This window comes from Staurois parvus, unplaced genomic scaffold (assembly GCF_062004578.1).
Source record: "Staurois parvus isolate SC_StPar_1 unplaced genomic scaffold, SC_StPar_1.0 ptg000388l, whole genome shotgun sequence".
NCBI lineage: Eukaryota > Metazoa > Chordata > Amphibia > Anura > Ranidae > Staurois > Staurois parvus.
The window spans coordinates 1,098,440-1,118,990 of NW_028318184.1; the positions used below are offsets into that span (position 1 = coordinate 1,098,440).

The 20,551-nt window shown below is 42.7% G+C and overlaps 1 protein-coding gene across 3 annotated transcripts in view; it reads left to right on the forward strand.

The window, feature by feature from the left end:
* The window catches only part of LOC149455751 (platelet-activating factor acetylhydrolase-like), a 90,509-nt gene that overhangs the window by 30,276 nt on the left and 39,682 nt on the right, over window positions 1-20,551 (forward strand). Inside the window, exon 1 of one of the 3 annotated variants that reach the window (XM_089685896.1) lies at window positions 19,964-20,082. The exons of the other annotated variants lie outside the window; for them this stretch is intronic. Within the exon in view, the coding sequence (XP_089542022.1) occupies window positions 20,023-20,082 (60 nt within the window). The 5' untranslated portion in view covers window positions 19,964-20,022. Of the gene's footprint in view, window positions 1-19,963; window positions 20,083-20,551 lie in introns of those variants that run through there. 3 annotated transcript variants of the gene reach the window in all.

Below are 20,551 nucleotides of genomic sequence, written 5' to 3' on the forward strand. Positions count from 1 at the left end.
AGTTCATAGCCTATCAGGCTAAGGCTACGTTCACACTAGCCTTGTGTGCAGGCGGCAGAGAGGCGTTTGGTAAGCGTTTTTACCGCTTCCCAAACACCTCTGCCAATTCTGCACATTACAGCACATGGTGCTGTTCTAACGGGAGCGTTTGCGTCGCGGCAAAACGGACGCCTCTGGACGAGTCAGGAGGCTTTGAAGCCTCCTATTCTCGTCTATGGTGCGACGCGGTTGCGGGGCGTTTGCGGAGCGGTAACACCACTCAAACTGCATTATAGGCGTTTGTGGGGCGTTATTAACGCTCGGCAAACGCCTAGCAACAGCCGCTAAACCGCGCATGCGGCGTTTGCCGAGCGTTAATAACGCTCCGCAAACGCCGGACCAACGCTTGCCAAAAGCTATAGGGGCGTTTGGCAAGCGTTGGCAAAACAGCCTAGTGTGAACGAGCCCTTATAAACACAGTTTATCCCACATGAGGATGAAGGATCCCTTGGATGACCACCACCTTCTTTGGATCTCTCCACACTTCAGTGTTCCTAATTAACCACCTGGACACTTAATCCTCTTCTATGGACATACGGATAAATGGATATAATATGCCTCTTCCACCCCTCCTGGGGAATGAACCTCCTAAAGATTACTCCAGCAATCTCCACATGTATGGTAATAAAGGGAAACAAAGAATAGTGCTTTATCCTTTTAAAACACTTTATTGCAAAACTAAGTTTGCCACACTCACATTGTAACAGATAAAAACAAGCCCATCAGTAAAAATAGCCATCAGTGTGTATCACACTCTCTCTCAGTACTCGCCGTATCACAGCAAAGCCGATCGAACGCGGTGATGTCAGAGCCCCTCCCCTACGCGTTACGCCTCCGGTCACGTGGCTTCAATTCCCCCTGATGAAGCCACGTGACCGGAGGCGTAACGCGTAAGGGAGGGGCTCTGACGTCACCGCGTTCGATCGGCTTTGCTGTGATACGGCGAGTACTGAGAGAGAGTGTGATACACACTGATGGCTATTTTTACTGATGGGCTTGTTTTTATCTGTTACAATGTGAGTGTGGCAAACTTAGTTTTGCAATAAAGTGTTTTAAAAGGATAAAGCACTATTCTTTGTTTCCCTTTATTACCATACATGTGGAGATTGCTGGAGTAATCTTTAGGAGGTTCATTCTCCAGGAGGGGTGGAAGAGGCATATTATATCCATTTATCCGTATGTCCATAGAAGAGGATTAAGTGTCCAGGTGGTTAATTAGGAACACTGAAGTGTGGAGAGATCCAAAGAAGGTGGTGGTCATCCAAGGGATCCTTCATCCTCATGTGGGATAAACTGTGTTTATTAGCCTGATAGGCTATGAACTGAGGTGAGCGCATAATAGAGCAGCAGTGTTGCTATAAGGAACTTGGAAACCTGGAATTAATCCATTTGATTGAAGCTGATTTATGGGAAAGAGGACTTATGTTTATTACACTGGGATGTTTTTTGATGCATGGGTGATTTTCTATGAGGATTTTTTGTGTATTATATTGGGATGTTTTTGCTACATGGGTGGATTTTTAGTGGAACACAATTAAGAGGGTTATTGCATGTTTCTGAAAATTGATATATATGCACATGCTGTTTTTTTTTTTAGGGAGCGCAGCACAATAATTTATTTATGAATGTAATTGCACTTGCAAGGTGCACAGCCTTTAGTAAATCCACCCCATTATGCTCTACTACTTGGCAAAGCTTGATCACAAGTTTTATTTGTATATATTGATTCTTTTTTGTCCCAACTATTTTATCTCTTGTTTTCACCATTGTTGTGCACTCGTTTAGTGGGCGTGTCACTCAGCTTCCATTACATAGTGCAATAATATTATCACAAGTGCACAGCTTTTGCACATACCAGGACAAGCTGTGAGTACGTACACATGTGCTGTATGTTGGCACTTCAGCCTGCAGTTCTTTTTGGAAGCACCTTGAAGGGTGACAACAGGAGGAGCAGCGCTGCGGCCATTTTGTTGGTTGTCAAAACGTGGTTTTATGCCATTTTTGCAGGGCTGTATCAGAGCCACCCAGAGAGCTGAAAGTTGTTTATCTTCATGTAAGCTTTTCGAATACAATTGTCCCTATACTTGGATATCTGTATAAGGGTCTTCTTATCTTTTATGAGGATTTTGGAGGATCAACTCCTGATGTGAAGGAATCAGAAGAAACTGATGCTAGAGATATTGGCTATGCATATGAATACTCCCAGAGGGTAATAGTATTTAGTATCAATTTTGGTTGGATCACAGAGTGTACACTGTATTAGTGTGGTCAGGGCGGACTGACAACTCATGGGGCCCCGGGCAATAGGGGATCAGGGGGCCCCTGTGTCCTTGCCAAAACTCAAAAAAGCCTATGAAAAAGGTATCGGAGGCACCTCATGGGGCCCCCTACTGACCCCGGACCCTCGGGCAGTGCCCGAGTTTCCAAATGGTCAGTCCGCCCCTGAGTGAGGCCACAGAGTGTTCACGGTTTTGGAGTACTCACGGATTATATAGCATTTATATAATTTTTTTTTTTTTTCTGCGGTGTGTTTGCACTATTGACACATTTAGGAGTGGTTTAGATTTTGCACTGATTGGAGTTTGTATATTTATATATGTATATGTTTGAAGATAATGCACTATAGATTATTTCTTTTCTTTGAGGTTTTTCATGGATTATTTTAGGATTGAAATCCTTCCTATTGGATTGAGTTTGAAATTTGAATTTTTGGACTTTATTGGACACATTTGAGATTGCAGTTTTGGATTTTAATTGGACACATTATGGACTAATGGTTTGTGCATGGATTGATGGATTTTCATTTATTTATTATTTATTTTAATTACGTAGTTGATTTATTATTTATTTATCATATATTTATTTGATTATTTATTTGCTAATACTGGGAATTCATGGGTAGGTTTACTAAAGGGTTTATTTATTATATTAACAGGAGCAGCATTGTCACCCTACAGGGGACAGGGGTGAAGTAGACTTTTTTGGTAAGTTCACTGGGTTAAATTGAACATAATACATTTTTTTTTTTTTTAAATGACCCAGAGTTTGCTTAAAGTGTTACAAAACCCTGGACCCTGCATTCACTATATCTGGTCTCCCCGGACTCTGCATTCACTATATCTGGTCTCCCCGGACCCTGCATTCACTATATCCGGTCTCCCCGGACCCTGCATTCACTATATCTGGTCTCCCCGGACCCTGCATTCACTATATCGGGTCTCCCCGGACCCTGCATTCACTATATCGGGTCTCCCCGGACCCCGCATTCACTATATCCGGTCTCCCCGGACCCCGCATTCACTATATCCGGTCTCCTCGGACCCCGCATTCACTATATCCGGTCTCCTCGGACCCCGCATTCACTATATCCGGTCTCCCCGGACCCCGCATTCACTATATCCGGTCTCCCCGGACCCCGCATTCACTATATCCGGGCTCCCCGGACCCCGCATTCACTATATCCGGGCTCCCCGGACCCCGCATTCACTATATCCGGTCTCCCCGGACCCCGCATTCACTATATCCGGTCTCCCCGGACCCCGCATTCACTATATCCGGTCTCCCCGGACCCCGCATTCACTATATCCGCTCTCCCCGGACCCCGCATTCACTATATCCGCTCTCCCCGGACCCCGCATTCACTATATCCGCTCTCCCCAGACCCCGCATTCACTATATCCGCTCTCCCCGGACCCCGCATTCACTATATCCGCTCTCCCCGGACCCCGCATTCACTATATCCGCTCTCCCCGGACCCCGCATTCACTATATCTGCTCTCCCCGGACCCCGCATTCACTATATCTGCTCTCTCCGGACCCCGCATTCACTATATCTGCTCTCCCCGGACCCCGCATTCACTATATCTGCTGTCCCCGGACCCTGCATTCACTCTATCTGGTCTCCCACAGTACAGAGAACATGGAAATGCAATTATTTTAATAAATATAAACTGCTAAATACCTTTTCTTATCAGCAGTATATAGCAGTTTTGTGACTTCAGCTGAGCACTGGTTAAAGCTTGTAGGATGAGTTTTTTATTTCTGCTCTAGGAGGATGCAGAACCCCTGGCCTTCTGTCTGGGCAGTGCTGATTGGCCCTGTGCTGATCACATGTACTCTCCCAAAAAAAAAAAACCTCTAGCAATACACACTAAACTGAGCATGTACAGAAGGGCTATGGGTTCTGTCTGTCTTATCAGAGAGGACATTTGAACAAGAGGAGGGGCAGAGAAGTCAGGATCAAATGGCCTTTTTACACAATGCAGAGGATTAACCCCTTAGGTTCCACAGTGAGTATAACAAGCATGCTTTACTGCATATACAGACTGATCTTACTGTTGTGGGTTTAGTAACACTTTAAAGGAAGGCATACATATGTTGACATTTTACCATTCTGGATTCCTTACACTTATGAACCTGCTTAGAACACATGATCTATTATGGAGTATGTATGGTCCTATGACACCCAATTACTTGTGTGGCTTACTGCTTCATCAGCATAGAACCTCTGTCAGTTTATATATTTTTTACATTTTGGCTAGATGTTGAAGGTATGTGGCTGGTATTTAGAACCAAGTGTCTTTTTCTGAACTGTACATTGAGCTACCTTGTGCTGTGAAATATTTCATATATATACTGGTACAGCACAGTAAGGCCCAGTTCACATTACTTCAGTTGCTTTTTTTCTGCATCCAAAACACACAGAAAGTAGGTTATATGGTTGTCATTGTCATAGTTCACATCAGTGCTTGCAGTTCCAGTGCGTTCAAGTTGCAGAAAAAAAGTAGAACAGGCTGCTTCTTTTCCTGCTCAGAAATGGAACGCGGTAAAATCAAACACATCAAAACGCACCAAAAATGCACTGGAACACATATGTCCCTATTTAGATTGAAACAAAAGAGAGGGGAAAAATGAACCAGAAAGCATCAAAAACACACTGGAATGTGTCAAAAACGAACCGGGACATGCAAAAAATGCACATGCAGAAAGGCATCAGGAGTGCATCTGGACTGTGTTTCTATAGTGTGAACCGGCCCTATAGCTTCCTTTTTTGAATGTAACTTCTAAAATGATGTCAAGCTTGCTGAAGTGTCCCAGGGTCAAAGGAACAACCACATGATAGAACTGGCATACCACAGACTTCCCTTTTTCTGAACCACTCCAGCTCTCGTGCCTGTATACCCCTTATGGACCAGAGCCAGTTTTCCACGTCCTCTAGTAGCCTGTGTATTCAGAAGTAACATTGTCATTACATGATAACATACATTCGGGGGAATTCAGTAAAGGACTCTCTACAGTTTTTCTTCGCTATGGCCCTTTAAAATGGCCTGTGCCAGATTAGCAAATCCCTTCCGCCCTATTTGGTAACTTTACTGACATGTGCGGCAGATTCAGGTAGTTATTAGGCAGACCATACATTATACATTTTGTGCTGATTTCCCCTTCCACATGTTTTATGTGGATGTGGGAATCCCTCCCACTGAGCTATTGTGTTCTGCCATTAGGGATCCTTCCCTGCCGGCAGAATACAATGATCAGTGTTGCCGGCTATAGCCGACAACAAAACAAACCCCGACAGGCCGGTTGTACACAAGGTGATCGATAAACTAACTTGTGTACAACCAGCTAGCCCAGGGGTGGACAAACTTTTTGACTTGAGGGCCGCAATGGGTTCATATATTGGACCCGGGGGCCAGACCAAGAGTAGATGAATGATGTGTATGTGTCATCCATAGTAAGTATAGTAATATTCCCCCATAGTAAGCATAGTAATTAATCCCCCATATAGTAATTCATCCCCCATAGTAATTTATCCCCCATAGTAATTCATCCCCCCTATAGTAATTCATCCCCCATATAGTAATTCATCCCCCCTATAGTAATTCATCCCCCATATTGTAATTCATCCCCCCTATAGTAATTCATCCCCCATATAGTAATTAATCCCCCATAGTAATTCATCCCCCATATAGTAATTCATCCCCCCTATAGTAATTCATCCCCCATATAGTAATTCATCCCCCATATAGTAATTCATCCCCCATATAGTAATTCATCCCCCATATAGTAATTCATTCCCCATATTAAGCCCCCAAGTCCCCCTGTGTCAATTCACTTACCTTTGCTCCGCGCGTTCCTCTCGCCGTGTTCCCGCGCCGTTCCGGTGTAGCATGAAAATCTGTCTCCTATGAGGATATGTCCCCCCTCGACGTATCTGCGCATGTGCCAGTTTCAGGCATTAGCAGCCGATCGGCGATCTCCGGCACATGCGCAGATACGTCGAGGGGGACAGATCCTCATAGGAGACAGATTTTCATGCTACACCGGTCTTCAGGGCGGACTGTGAGAGGAGCCTAGCGGGAGCCTAGCTCCGCGGGCCGGATTAAAAGGTCCGCCGGGCCGTATACGGCCCGCGGGCCGTAGTTTGCCCATTGCTGAGCTAGCCCATATATAAATTGAAATTTGGCTGGTCCCTGCTGATCCTTTTACACTTTTTTACTGTCTCTGAATTTCCATCAAGCTTGGCCCTTCCGAGTACAAAACTGCCCACCGCTGTGCTGTCTGATAGGTGCAGCAGCAGGGCCAAGCACAGTTATATGTGAGGGCGTAGTGTACCTGTGAACAGGGGCGTATTTACCACAAGGCAAACAAGGCACTTTCCTAGGGCGGCATTTTTCAGGGGGGCAGTACCTCCCCCCAGAAGAAGGGATAAAAGAAGGTACACGTTCACCATAGGAACCAGGTGGGATCTGAGAGAGGCTGCAGGCTGCTTAATGGTGTATGTAGAGCATGACTCTCGTTCCCGGGGATGTCCAGAGCTGAGAAGATGAGTGTCTCTCTCTATTGCCTGGGGGTGGGTTAGTGGAAGGCTCAGGCTGTTGGTCAATGTCAGGCTCTCTCCTTGGGAGGGGGAAGGGGGGGTGGAGTTGGTTGGTGTCTGTGGGGGCAGACAATTTTTGTGTTGCCTACGGCAGCACAAAACCTAAATACACCACTGTGGATGCTCTGGTCTCATTGGGGGTTATTTACTAAATCTGGAGAGTGCAAAATATGGTGCATCTCTGCACAGAAACCAATCAGCTTCCAGGTTTTATTGTCGAAGCTGAAGTTAGAAGTCGATTGGCTACCTTGCACAGCTGCACCAGATTCTGAGTGCTAAAATTTTAGTAAATCTCCCCCATTGTGTCTCCACTCTCAGTGTGTGCCCCAGATTTATGTACCTGTCTGTCTACAATAGGTAAGTGGATCTGTCATGTAGAGGCACAATGGAAATCTAAAGAGCATCTTAGACAGGCTTTAGAAATTCCCCTGAATGCCTTTTGTAGACTGGGCTTTTGACAATATAGTCTTGCAAAAATTATTTTATTTTCTATGTAGTCTGTAGACAAAAAAATTAAAACCTTGAAAAAAAGTGCTTTTTTCTCTTTTGACCAATGTTAGTTAAAAAAAAGCAAGTATATATTTAATCTGTTATCTGCCTAGTTTAAAATGACACTAAAACTCTGTTTGTGGTGCAAAGCATGTCAAAAGCAGGGGCGGACTGACAACTCATGGGGCCCCTGGGCAGTAGGGGTTGATAGGGCCCCTGTGTTCTTGCCCAAACTCAAAAAAGCCTATGAAAAAGGTACCAGAGGCATCTCATGGGGCCCCCTACTGACCCCGGGCCCTCGGGCAGTGCTTCCAAATGGTCAGTCTGCCCCTGGTCAAAAGTTAATTCAAATAAAAAAGGTATTTATCAAAATTCAAAAAAAATACATATATTTGTATATACACTCACTCACCACCCACTTCATTAGGTTCAATTGCTTGGTAGCACAAATTGCTAATCAGCCAATCATGTGGCAGCAGCTCAATGCATTTAGGCATCTAGACAAGGTGAAGATGACTTGCTGAAGTTCAAACCAAGCATCAGAATGGGGAAGAAAGGGGATTTAAGTGACTTTGAACATGTCATGGTTGTTGTTGCCAGACTTGCTGGTCTGAGTATTTCAAAAACTGCTGATCTGCTGGGATTTTCACAAACAGCCATCTCTAGGGTTTGCAGAAAATGGTCCGAAAAAGAGAAAACATCCAATGAGTGGCAGTTGTGTGGACAAAACTACTTTGTTGATGTCAGAGAAGACTGAACAGACTGGTTGATAGAAAGGCAACAGTAACTCAAATAACCACTTGTTACAACCAAGGTATGCAGAATACCATCTCTGAATGCACACCATGTTGAACCTTGAAGCAGATGGGCTACAGCAGCAGAAGTTCAAAAAAATAGGTTGCGCTTAAATACATACAAAAGTGTAACAAAAATTGTGATAAAACAATATTTTAAATCAAAGTGAAATCCAGCAAAAAAGAAAGTTCAAATAATCAATGTCCAAAATAATTAATTGTTAAAACTCACCAGAGTAATATGCTGATTGTTAAAACCAGCATATAGTACTTGTTACTCTGGGAGCAATGATTAATATGGTGACAGCAACACTGAAGAAATGAGGGATGAACTCCAACAGATTATGTTCTGCAAAGCTGAAAATCCAATCCAAAGGTGATTTAGTATCCAAACTGAGAGATGATCAGACCGTCACTCGAAAGAAAAAAGCGAACAATCGTGGTGCAGTTTGTTTTAAAAAACATCAAACTTTAATGAAGAAATGCACTTACAAGCAAGGTGTCCGGACTGACACAAGTATAGACAGCGTGTGTAATGAATACAAGCGACTCAGACCCAGGCAAACATGCACATGCAACGTGCAAGCAGACCAGGAGCGTGCTGAACTTCACATCCAAAGGCACTGCCCTAAGGGCAGCAGCAGAAGACCTCAGCAGGTGGCAGTGTACTCCTGATGGCTCCTTCCAGTAGGATAATGCATCATGTCACAAAGCTCAAATCATCTCCAACTGATTTCCTGAACATGACAATGAGTTCACTGTACTCCAGTTGCCTCCACAGTCACCAGATCTCAATCCAATAGAGAACCTTTGAGATGTGGTGGAGCAGAAGATCATAGATGTGCAGCCGACAAATCTGCAGCAACTGTTTGATGCTATTATGTCCATATGGAGCAAAATCTCAGAGGAATGTTTCCAACAACTTATCTGAATCTATGCCACGAAGTATGAAAACAAAAGGGGGTCCAACCCGGTACAGCAATGTGTACCTCATAAAGTGGCTGGTGAGTGTGTGTATATACAGTGGGGCAAAAAAGTATTTAGTCAGCCACCAATTGTGCAAGTTCTGCCACTTAAAAAGATGAGAGAGGCCTGTAATTGGTATCATAGGGAGACCTCAACTATGAGAGACAAAATGAGAAAAAAAATCCACACAATCACATTGGCTGATTTGGAAAGAATTTATTTGCAAATTATGGTGGAAAATAAGTATTTGGTCAATATGAAAAGTTCATCTCAATACTTTGTTATATATCCTTTGTTGGCAATGACAGAGGTCAAACGTTTCCTGTAAGTCTTCACAAGGTTGTCACACACTGTTGCTGGTATGTTGGCCCATTCCTCCATGCAGATCTCCTCTAGAGCAGTGATGTTTTGGGGCTGTCACTGGGCAACACGGACTTTCAACTCCCTCCAAAGGTTTTCTATGGGGTTGAGATCTGGAGATGGCTAGGCCACTCCAGAACCTTGAAATGCTTCTTAAGGAGCCACTCCTTCGTTGCCCGGGCGGGAAGTTTGGGATCATTGTCATGTTGGAAGACCCAGCCACGTTTCATCTTCAATGCGCTTGCTGATGGAAGGAGGTTTGCACTCAAAATCTCGCGATACATGGCCCCATTCATTCTGTCCTGTACATGGATCAGTCGTCCTGGTCCCATTGCGGAGAAACAGCCCCAAGCATGATGTTTCCACCCCCATGCTTCACAGTAGGTATGGTGTTCTTTGGATGCAACTCAGCATTCTCTCTCCTCCAAACACGACGAGTTGTGTTTCTACCAAACTGTCCTATTTTGGTTTCATCTGACCATATGACATTCTCCCAATCCTCTTCTGGATCATCCAAATGCTCTCTAGCAAACTTCAGACGGGCCCGGACATGTACTGACTTAAGCAGGGGGACACGTCTGGCACTGCAGGATCTGAGTCCCTGGCGGCGTAGTGTGTTACTGATGGTAGCCTTTGTTACGTTGGTCCCAGCTCTCTGCAGGTCATTCACTAGGTCCCCCCGTGTGGTCCTGGGATTTTTGCTCACCGTTCTTGTGATCATTTTGACCCCACGGAGTGAGATCTTGCGTGGAGCCCCAGATCGAGGGAGATTATCAGTGGTCTTGTATGTCTTCCATTTTCTAATTATTGCTCCCACAGTTGATTTGTTCACACCAAGCTGCTTGCCTATTGCAGATTCAGTCTTCCCAGCCTGGTGCAGGTCTACAATTTTGTTTCTGGTGTCCTTTGACAGCTCTTTGGTCTTCACCATAGTGGAGTTTGGAGTGTGACTGTTTGAGGTTGTGGACAGGTGTCTTTTATACTGATAACAAGTTCAAACAGGTGCCATTGATACAGGTAATGAGTGCAGGACAGAGGAGCCTCTTAAAGAAGAAGGTCCAGGTCTGTGAGAGCCAGAAATCTTGCTTCTTTGTAGGTGACCAAATACTTATTTTCCACCATAATTTGCAAATAAATTCTTTCCAAATCAGCCAATGGGATTGTCTGGATTTTTTTTCTCATTTTGTCTCTCATAGTTGAGGTCTACCTATGATGCCAATTACAGGCCTCTCTCATCTTTTTAAGTGGGAGAACTTGCACAATTGGTGGCTGACTAAATACGTTTTTGCCCCACTGTATATGTGTGTGTGTGTGTATATATATATATATATATATATATATATACACTGTGTATAGGTATATAAATAATAGCTCAGAGGAGGAAGGAGTTAGTGATTTTTAAAGGCTTTTTTTTTTAAGAAAAAATAACAAAACATGTCTATACTTACCTGCTGTGTGCTGTGGTTTTGCACAGTGCGGATCCTTCTCTTCTTGGGTCCTCTGCAGGCTCTCATGGCCCCTCCCTTCTGTCAGGTGCCCCCTGTACAGCACACAGCTTGCTATGGGGGCACCCGCTGTTCCGTGTGTCCATTGACACACCCCCTCTCTCTTCCATTGGCTCACTGGCTGTGATTGACAGCAGTGGGAGCCAATGGCTCCCACTTCTGTCTTAACCACTGGGAAGAGGGAGTCCCAGGATAGCCGAGACTCCAGCGCACATCGCTGTATGGAGAGGGGACTGAGGTGAGTATTGAGGGGGTGGGGGTGATGCTGCACGTAGAAAGCCATTTACCTTCATGCATAGAATGTATGAAGGTAAAAAACCTTGAGCCTTTAGAACCACTTTAATTAGGGCTGATTAGGGTTAGCTAGTGGCTAATAAGGGGTTAAACAGAATACATTTAACTGAAAAAAAATTGTAAAGTTTCTTTAACTGATGTCATATGCATATCAAAGGTCACACCTTTGATCTACATATGAACTGAATAAAAACTGCAGTGGAGCAATACATTGTAACACTGGATTACTCAATGACACTTGCAGACTATATTTATCTACTGATGGTCTGTCAAGTTAAAGAAAATTGAGTTGAATTTGGTGGAAATTCGAATAGCTGTCGCTGAAATTAATTGAAGTTTGCCTATCAGTCAAATTATAATAGACTGGCCAGGGAAACATCCTCTCATATATGGTGAACATATATCATTGTGGATTTTATTTGATTATTCTTTTATTAAAATAGTGCTGTTTCTTTCCTGCAAGTTTAAAGTGGAACTAAAGACAAACCATTTTTTTTTTTCATTTTGGATAGAGTAAGGGAAGGGTATAACCCGTTTTTGTTTGTTTGTTTTTTTTTTGTCATCTATGTGTCATTGGGGAAATTTCCCTTCACTTCCTGTCCAATAGCCAAAACAGGAAGTGAGAGGAAATCCCTGCAAAACAAGGGAATCCCAGAGTGTCACCGGGGTCACCAGAACTAGTATCCGCATTGGAAAATGTCCCCCTTATTGATGTTCCATGTCCTCTCAAAATTTGGAATTTCCTTTTTACTTTCACTTTTGAAAAAAGTAAAACAGGACAAATATAGAGGGTGAATCTACCCAACAGGCAACATAGACAGCAATAAAAACCTGACAGGTGTTCTAATTCCACTTTATCCAAAACTGAAAAAACAAGTCGCCATAAAGCCCCTTTTGTTGTTAAAAGACATTCCTAAAATCGCCTCTTATTTAAATACGGTTTTGGTTAAAAAAAATTTTTTTTTTTTTTTTTATCTGAACAAGTAGATTGGGACACTGATTTAGTCCCTGGACAAGTAGTTTTTTCAAAACTAGAGATCTATTTTTTTACATGATAAATGTCAAAACACTATATTGAGCCCAGAGTTCCCCTTTAACATCTCTAGACATTCCCTATAGCAGTGTTTTTTCAGTTGTGGCACCCTTTAAATTCTGAAAAATCTAGAGGCATCCCATTCTAAAATGTGAAACACTAAACTAATAGTTTTACATATTTCAGCATCCACACAGGTAGGACACCCAACATTAGAGGTGATTTATTCCCCCAACTTTACAAATTGGTACAGACTAGTATTCTAGTGTTTCTCTTCCTCAGTTTCTCTCCCTCTCTCTGCTAATGTGACCCCAATGCTGACAGAGAGGGGCAAACAAGGATGATGTGCAGGTGCCTGAAACCCTCCTTATTAACCAATGACGTCATTGGCTTTAAGATGCCAGTGGCTGCCCAAGGTTGTAATACTGAGCAATACAAACCTGTGGCTTTGTACACCAAAGTCAGTCTTGATCCACTCCCTGGCTTGTTGACTATTTTGGGCACTTTGTGAAAATTGTTTTGGCATTTTTCACCCCTGAAGAACTCAGAAGGCACCACAGTGTGTCATGACACCCTGGTGGAAAAAGGCTGCTCTATAGGATAGCAGATCCTCCATTTGAGTTCAGGTTCACTTTAATTGTATGCAGTAGATGTATACTTTATTGCTCTTTGTCTGCTGAGAATGTTTGTGACACCAAGAGCTGAAGAGGTCCAGCACGCAGCCCCTGCTTCCCACGTTGTTTTCAGATAAAGCTTTTCTGCTGCTCAGCTGTACAGTGGGTTTTGTTCTGTGTGAATGCAAAGCAGACACCACTGTGATTGTGCTGGACATCTATAATGTTCTTTCTGGCAAAGCACATTTACATTTAGTTTCAGCTTTATGATGAGCTTACCCAGTCCATGAAAGCTCAGTCTTGTTGTGAACTTGATGTTTTCATTCGTGTGATCCATCATTTTATTGGGTGTAAAAAAAATGACCAGCCGGGTGTGCGTTTAATAAATAATATAAATGTATACCAATAAGGTAAGCCTTATTTACAAGTTGGTTATATGTAATCCTTTAACCATTTGCCCTCCAGAGGATTTACCCCCTTTCCTGACCAGGCCATTTTTTGCTATACAGCGCTGTGTTACTTTAACTGACAACTTCACGGTCATGCAACGCTGCACCCAGATGAAATTTATGTTCTCTTTTTCCCCACGAATTGAGCTTTATTTCAGTGGTATTTGATAGCCGTTGCGTTTTTAATTTTTTTGTCCTATAATCAAAAAAAGACCTACAATTTTGAAAAAAAAAACAATATTTTGGACTTTTTGCTATTAAACATGTGCAGTAAAAAAATGTAAAAGATAAAATTTCATCATAAATTTAGGCCAAAATGTATTCTGCGACATGTCTTTGCTAAGAAAAAATCCCAATACATGTAAATGTATTGGTTTACGTGAAAGTTATAGCGTTTACAAATGGTGGTATAGATGCTGTGATTTTTATTTCATTCCTGCTAGTAATGGCGGCGATCAGCGACTTTTAGCAGGACTGCAGCAGGCATTCTGACACTGGGGGGGGGGGGGGGAGAGACTAACTTGGTGTCACTGACATCCCCAGTGACACCAATACAGTGATCAGTGCTAAAAAACAGCACTGACACTGTACTAATGACTAAGGAAGGGGTTAATGTGAGGGGCGATTAAAGGGTTAACTGTGTGTAGAGAGTGTTTTACTAGGGGGCGGGGTGTATGCTTCACTGTAAGCACACTGATCGAAATGGCTGTGCTGTGTACAGCCATCCCGAGCTATGTACCCGAGCTGACAAGGAGGAAGATTGTTTGTAAACAAAACAGTATTCCTCCCCATCGGAGATTATCGGTAATCACCGGGTGCCGGTGTGTAGCAGTATATCTGATATACTGCGGCGGGTAAGCGGTTAAATGCAAAGTAGTATGTATTTTTATAGACAAAGGACAGAGGTACTGAAGGGTACCCCTAGAGAAAGTTTCATTAGGGACCATGCAGCTTTATCAAAAATTGGCTTTATTAGAAAAAAGTATAAAGTAACATAACAAACTAAAAAGATGAACAACCACCACGGGCACTTCACTAAATTAAATAGACAACATTGTCTAAACACCCAGGGAACGTCTCATCTGGCCACACACTTGCATACATGGGAATAAATGAGCTGGATAGAAGCAAATTAAGTCACATTAGAAATGTTGCAGCCATCAAAACTGTGACTGTGGTACCATAGTGTACACTTGATATCCTATACGTTAGAGGCCATCAAAGTTGCGGGCGCGAAAGTTCAATCCCATAGGTCGCCTGAATGGCACATGAATTCCATAGTGTTGAGGTATAGTTGATCAGCCAAGTGTCCACACGTGGAATACATATAAAAAGATTAATTGCTGCACATAATAAAGATGAAAGAAGTCTGTGACTTGTAATATGTCCACTAGATGACCATCTATAAGTACATAATGACATTAGCAAGTGAAACACAAATGGGCAATAGATTTCTTCATGCTCTAAAAGTCCTGAGGCCACATGCATGGGAAGCAGACTAATGTGGTCATAAATGGACATATACCATCATCAGTGTCTCACCCTCCCTTGCAACAGATACTTTCCATTGGTTCCGGCCATCCTTGGAGCAGAGGCATTACAGTCCCGCCAAGCGGCGATTGAGTTGAGCTTTGAATAATGTAGTGTCGGCTGGAGGGGAACATCACTGTAGGTGAGGGATTCTCAGCAGTATTGCCCATGAAGGCAATGGAGGCCGGAGATGAAGTCGCTGTGCGTGATGATGTCACGTACAGGACGTATCTGGGGGCGTGTAATCCAACATGTTTCACCTAATGCTCTTGGGCTTCTTCAGGGATAGGCGGGGCCAGTACACAAAGGATATTTATAGCTAGTGGTCTAGCTATTGCTAATTTGGCCACTAGGTGCCACCCATTCGCCTTCCAATACACACACTCATGCAAATTGATGCCAGGTGTCTCCTCTGAGTACAGAGTAATAAGCCATTTCTATACTATTATTGGTCTAATTCACTCCATTCAGAGCTGTAATAAATAAAGCAATATTTCTCATACTCAGGACCAAAGCCTCTTAACAAGAGAAAAAATAGTAATAATGTTATGTACACATATATACACGCATATACAGATATTGGGGGGGAAAGAGTCAATAAATCATATATTAAAGATATCAGTTCAAGAATTTAGGATATCCCAATTAAACAAAAGTGTATTAATATATTATGATTCCAAAAATACCTGTAGATTGCACTCACTGTTTAGGCCTTGTGGGGCCAGGGTGCCTAGGCTAAAAATCCACATTTTGTATTAAAGTCACCACGTCTGGGTGACAGATGAAGTAAGAAAATTCCTTTGACTTTTAGACCATCTGGATTTCTGTTATGGCGTTCAGCAAAGTGTATTGCTATAGGGCTTTCCTCCTCCTTATTTTTGTTCTTTTTAATATTTCTAATACTGCGGACGTGTTCACCAGTGCATATTCGGAGTTGTCGCTTAGTCTTTCCTATGTAATATTTTTTACATGGGCATTCTAGCATATAGATTAGGCATGATGTCGAACAGTTAATAAATTCTTTAATCATATACTGTCTTGATTGATCCCAATTGGCGAACATGTCCGTCCTGTCTACATATTTACAGATATGACAGTGACTACATGCATACATGCCTTTTAGTGAAGGGGTTTTGTTTAGCCAAGGCCTCTGCAATTTCTTGCTAAACTCAGAATGAACCAAAGAATCTCTCAGATTTCTTGCACGTCATGCCACCAGTTGGGGCAAGTGCCAACTATTTCAGCAATAGCTGGAGACTTGGTCAGTATGTTCCAATGCTTAGTTAGTATGCTCCTTACTTGTTTCCATTGTGCTCCATACTTTGTAATTCTCACTGGAGCCTTCTGATCATTTTCAGTTGCCATATGAGGGGGAGGGTTAATCAGGTGATCTCGATTTTTTTTGACCATGCGTTTTTTCTAGCTTTTCTAATACATTTGTAGCCTCTTTCTCTAAACCTATCATACACGTGGACTGCCTCATTCCTGAAGTCATTGTCATCTGAACAATTTCTGTGAACTTGCAGAAACTGACCTATTAGAATTCCTTTAAGCAGTGAAATAGGGTGATGACTATCTGCTCTCAAAAGTGTATTAGCGGCTGTACTCTTTCTGAAAGTGCAAGTGGCAATCTTCCCCGCCAAGATAGAGATCCAAAGAGCCAGAAAGGAGATAGATGCGTAGTCAGCTATGAATGTCAGTATTATATTCCTTTCATTGTTATTGAGTATCTCAATGAATTGACACAGCTCAATCATATCTCCTTTCCAGATCATGAACACGTCATCGATGTACCTCAGCCAAGTGGCCACATGTCTGAGATACATCGTTAATCGACAGACTTCCCCCGCCTCCCACAGACCCAGGTGGAGGCAAGCATATGCTGGGGCCCATGGTGCTCCCATGGAGGTTCCCACCAATTGTTGGTAATCATTTTTCTAGGAATTGTAAGAAATTATTCTCCAATGCAAATTCTAGGAGTTCCAGTATAAATTCATTTTGGGCTCCGAACTCGGGGAAGTCTCTATCAAGGAAGTATGCTACCCACCTGAGGCCCCATGTATGTGGAATAGAAGTATGTAGAGATTCCACGTCAATACTGACCAACAGGGCCTCTGAGGGGACTTCAATTGTTTGTGATTTCTGCAACACATCCAACGTATCCTGGACAAACGAAGGCAATTTGAAGACCATATCTTTAATTAGTCCATCTACATATTTACTGATCCTTTCCAAAGGCCCCTTAATGGCTGAAACCATTTGTCTCCCAGGTGGATTTTTTTAGAGATTTATGTAATTTAGGGCTGACAGAAAAGATCAGATTATTGTATTCATCTACTGTAAGATAATCCTTCTTTTTAGATAGTTAAATCGTTAAATGAAAAGATTTCTCTGGCATGGGAAGCGAATCTACTAAAATTGGAAAGGGATTATCTCTAATATTTTCATATGTGGTCTGATCATTTTGTTGTCTCATCACCTCCCTCTCGTATTGCTCCTCTGAAAATAGAACCACTTTGCCTCCTTTATCACTTTTTTGATTACCAAATTTGAAGTTCAGATAGGGCTCTTCTCTCTTTGCTTGTTAAATTGTCTAAGCCTGACCATGTCCAGTTAATTTTATATAAATCCTCCTTCACAAGATCAAGAAACATTTTAACCCATTGATATTTGTGTAGCAGGGGCATCTTTTTTGATCGTATCAATAAATAACTAGATCTCCTGCTTGAAGGACATTGTTCACCTAATTCATATTCTGGATCATCGTTCTCGTCTAGCAATGACACCAATATATCAAGAACCTCTTGGTCAGCGTAATTTTCTGTCTGAGCTATTCTAGATTGCTTATTCTCTTTCTCTGTGTCCGATCTATTTTGATGCCACAATCTAAAGAGGACCTTGCGTAGGAAAAGACTGATATCTTTGTAAACCTCAAATTTGTCCAATGAGGTCGTTGGTGAGAAGGATAGACCTTTTTTAGGAGATTCATATGTCTTTCTTGTAGCTGAAAGTAAGACAGATTCACAACTTTCATATCTAGTTGGGAGTCCTTAACACCGGGTACTTCTCTTATCTTTGGGGGGACCTTTTCTATTACCCACTGCACGTTCTGCCCTGTTTCTGATTCTTCACTAGATTCCCCCTTGGTTGTTCTCGCTCTCTTCCTCCTCCTTTTTCTCCTTCGGCTGGACCTACTTTTTGTCCTCTTATTCCTGGCTCTATTTCCTTTTTCTGTGATTTGTCTAAAAAAGCCAATGACTTAGAAATAGCTTTTTCCTCACTGACCGAGGGACTGATGCACATTTGATCTGATCGAATCCGAAAGGCATGTGCATGTGCTCGCACCAGGGGCAGACTGACTATTTGGAAACTCAGGCACTGCCCGAGGGCCCGGGGGCAGTAGGGGGCCCCATGAGATGCCCCTGGTACCTTTTTCATAGGCTTTTTTTAGTTTGGGCAAGGACACAGGGGCCCCATGATCCCCTATTGCCCTGGGGCCCCATGAGTTGTCAGTCCGCCCCTGGCTCACACTGTTTATCTTGAGCTGGATTCCACCAAACCTTCCTTACAAGTGAAGGGGATGATTGAGAAATGGGGTTCTAAGTGGGACACTGCAGCTAATCAGCGATTGTGAGGCAAGTGTAGATTTTTAATAGGCCTTTAGGTGACCAGAGGAAAATTTTGAGCTAAATTCAGCATATATTTGCAAAATCATATCTGGCAAAGACTGTGTAATCATGGCAGTTTCTTCTGGCTGGGATATAAGTCAGAAAAAATCAGATCCTCTTGAAGACACGATCGTGATCAGACCCCCTGCTTTTTGGATTCTTTAATAACTGCCATCTTATTGGGTTCATATAAACAGATTATAAGTGCACTTAGCATCAGATGTAATGTGGAAGGGTAATGCTTGCAGGGGTTACTGCTCACATACGTAGATTACAGAACTCTTCTGTCAAAACTTTTAGAGCCAGTTCAATATATGCGGATTGGATGTGGCTTGGATTACATCCAATCTGCATGACATGTGAAATAACATTTCTTCCTATGGTGCCTGTTCACATATGTCAGGTGCACTGGCGATGTGGATTCAGTATGGATTTAAAAAGAGTCATGTCCGATTTCTGAGCAGTGCCTTCAGGTTCAGGTGCGGACTACAAGCTATTGACTTCTATGGGAACCGTTTCTAAACCTCGTATGTGTGAAGAGGATAAAATCCTGACTTAATCCTGTCCTGAACCTGATGTGAACCTGACAGGAACCGCTGAACAACTACCGTATCAATTAGTTGTGAAACCTCAGCTTCAATCCACACTATACATCATCCATGGTCAGCATCTTCCTGCCCCTGCCTCTTAATGACACAATAATGTAAATGTAAGTGCTGATGCAATTATTGCTACAGTACTCAAGTTCCCACCCATGAGAGACAAAGTAAGGGTCATGGAACAATGGCGATCTGTTCCTATGCAAAGCATATTAATACGTACTTATCTGTTTCCATGTGTCATTGCCAACTGGATGGATGAGAGAGGCATCCTGGCAGGTGACAATTCAGGCTTTTTGTTACCAAGAGGCAACACCTCATTTATCAGACCACCGAGGAAGTGATACATACAAGCTTGTGACCTTGAAACCTACATTTTTTTTTTTAACATTTTTATTTTTAAGTTGGCTCTCTGGCTTGGAGTGTTTCCTTGACTGCATTAGCAGTTCCCTAATTATTTTCACTTGTTACTTCTGGTTGGCCATTTCAGAGGAGAAGCTTGGTTGGATGTGAAGGCAATGTTTCATACTAAGCATGACGCATCTCTGCTTGTTTTGTGGCTTGCTCTCTGACGAACCTTGTAACCTCTTACTTACACTGTCGTCTACCTTCCCTCCAGCATAGAAACTGATCATATTACCCAGTAGAAGTAGTTGACATTTATTTGACATTTCTTTTTTTTTTTTTTATGTAAAACAGGGCTGTAATCTATAGTTCAGATACATGACGTTGAATCCTTGTACAGAAACATACTTCGTCTCCGCACTCTCAGTGAGCATACGCTGGGTGAAGAGTGACTGGGATGTCTCCTGTCATAGGGTTTTCAAGACATTTGTTTGGCCTTAACCGCTTTCTGCACAGGGTGAGAATGTGTTTTTTTTTTGCTTTTGACCTTTGTAGCATTGAACGGTCTTTCACAACTCAATGGCTTTTATATGTTTCACTATTTACTAAAAGGTTATGGTTATGCAATGCCTCTCTTACAAAACTCTGAAGTTGTGCAAAAAATATATCTTACAGTACAGCATAGGTTTGCACAAGTTACCTTAAGTGAACCTATACCCAGACTATGTACACTACAGAATTTACATTTACCAAAAAAAATAAATAAATAAACATCCATACTGGTTGCTATACTGCAGCTTCAGTGTGATGGTGCGGTTGTTCCATGTCGGCTCTAGTATAGAGAACTGAGCAATCACATGACTGCTGATCGCTCAATTCTCAGCCTGCTCGGAGTGGAGAGCAGTGAATGTCAGTCACTGCTCTCTGCTCTGCTCCTTCAATGCTCACTGTAGTGCCAGGGAGGAGAGGGGGTGGGCGCAGCTGGC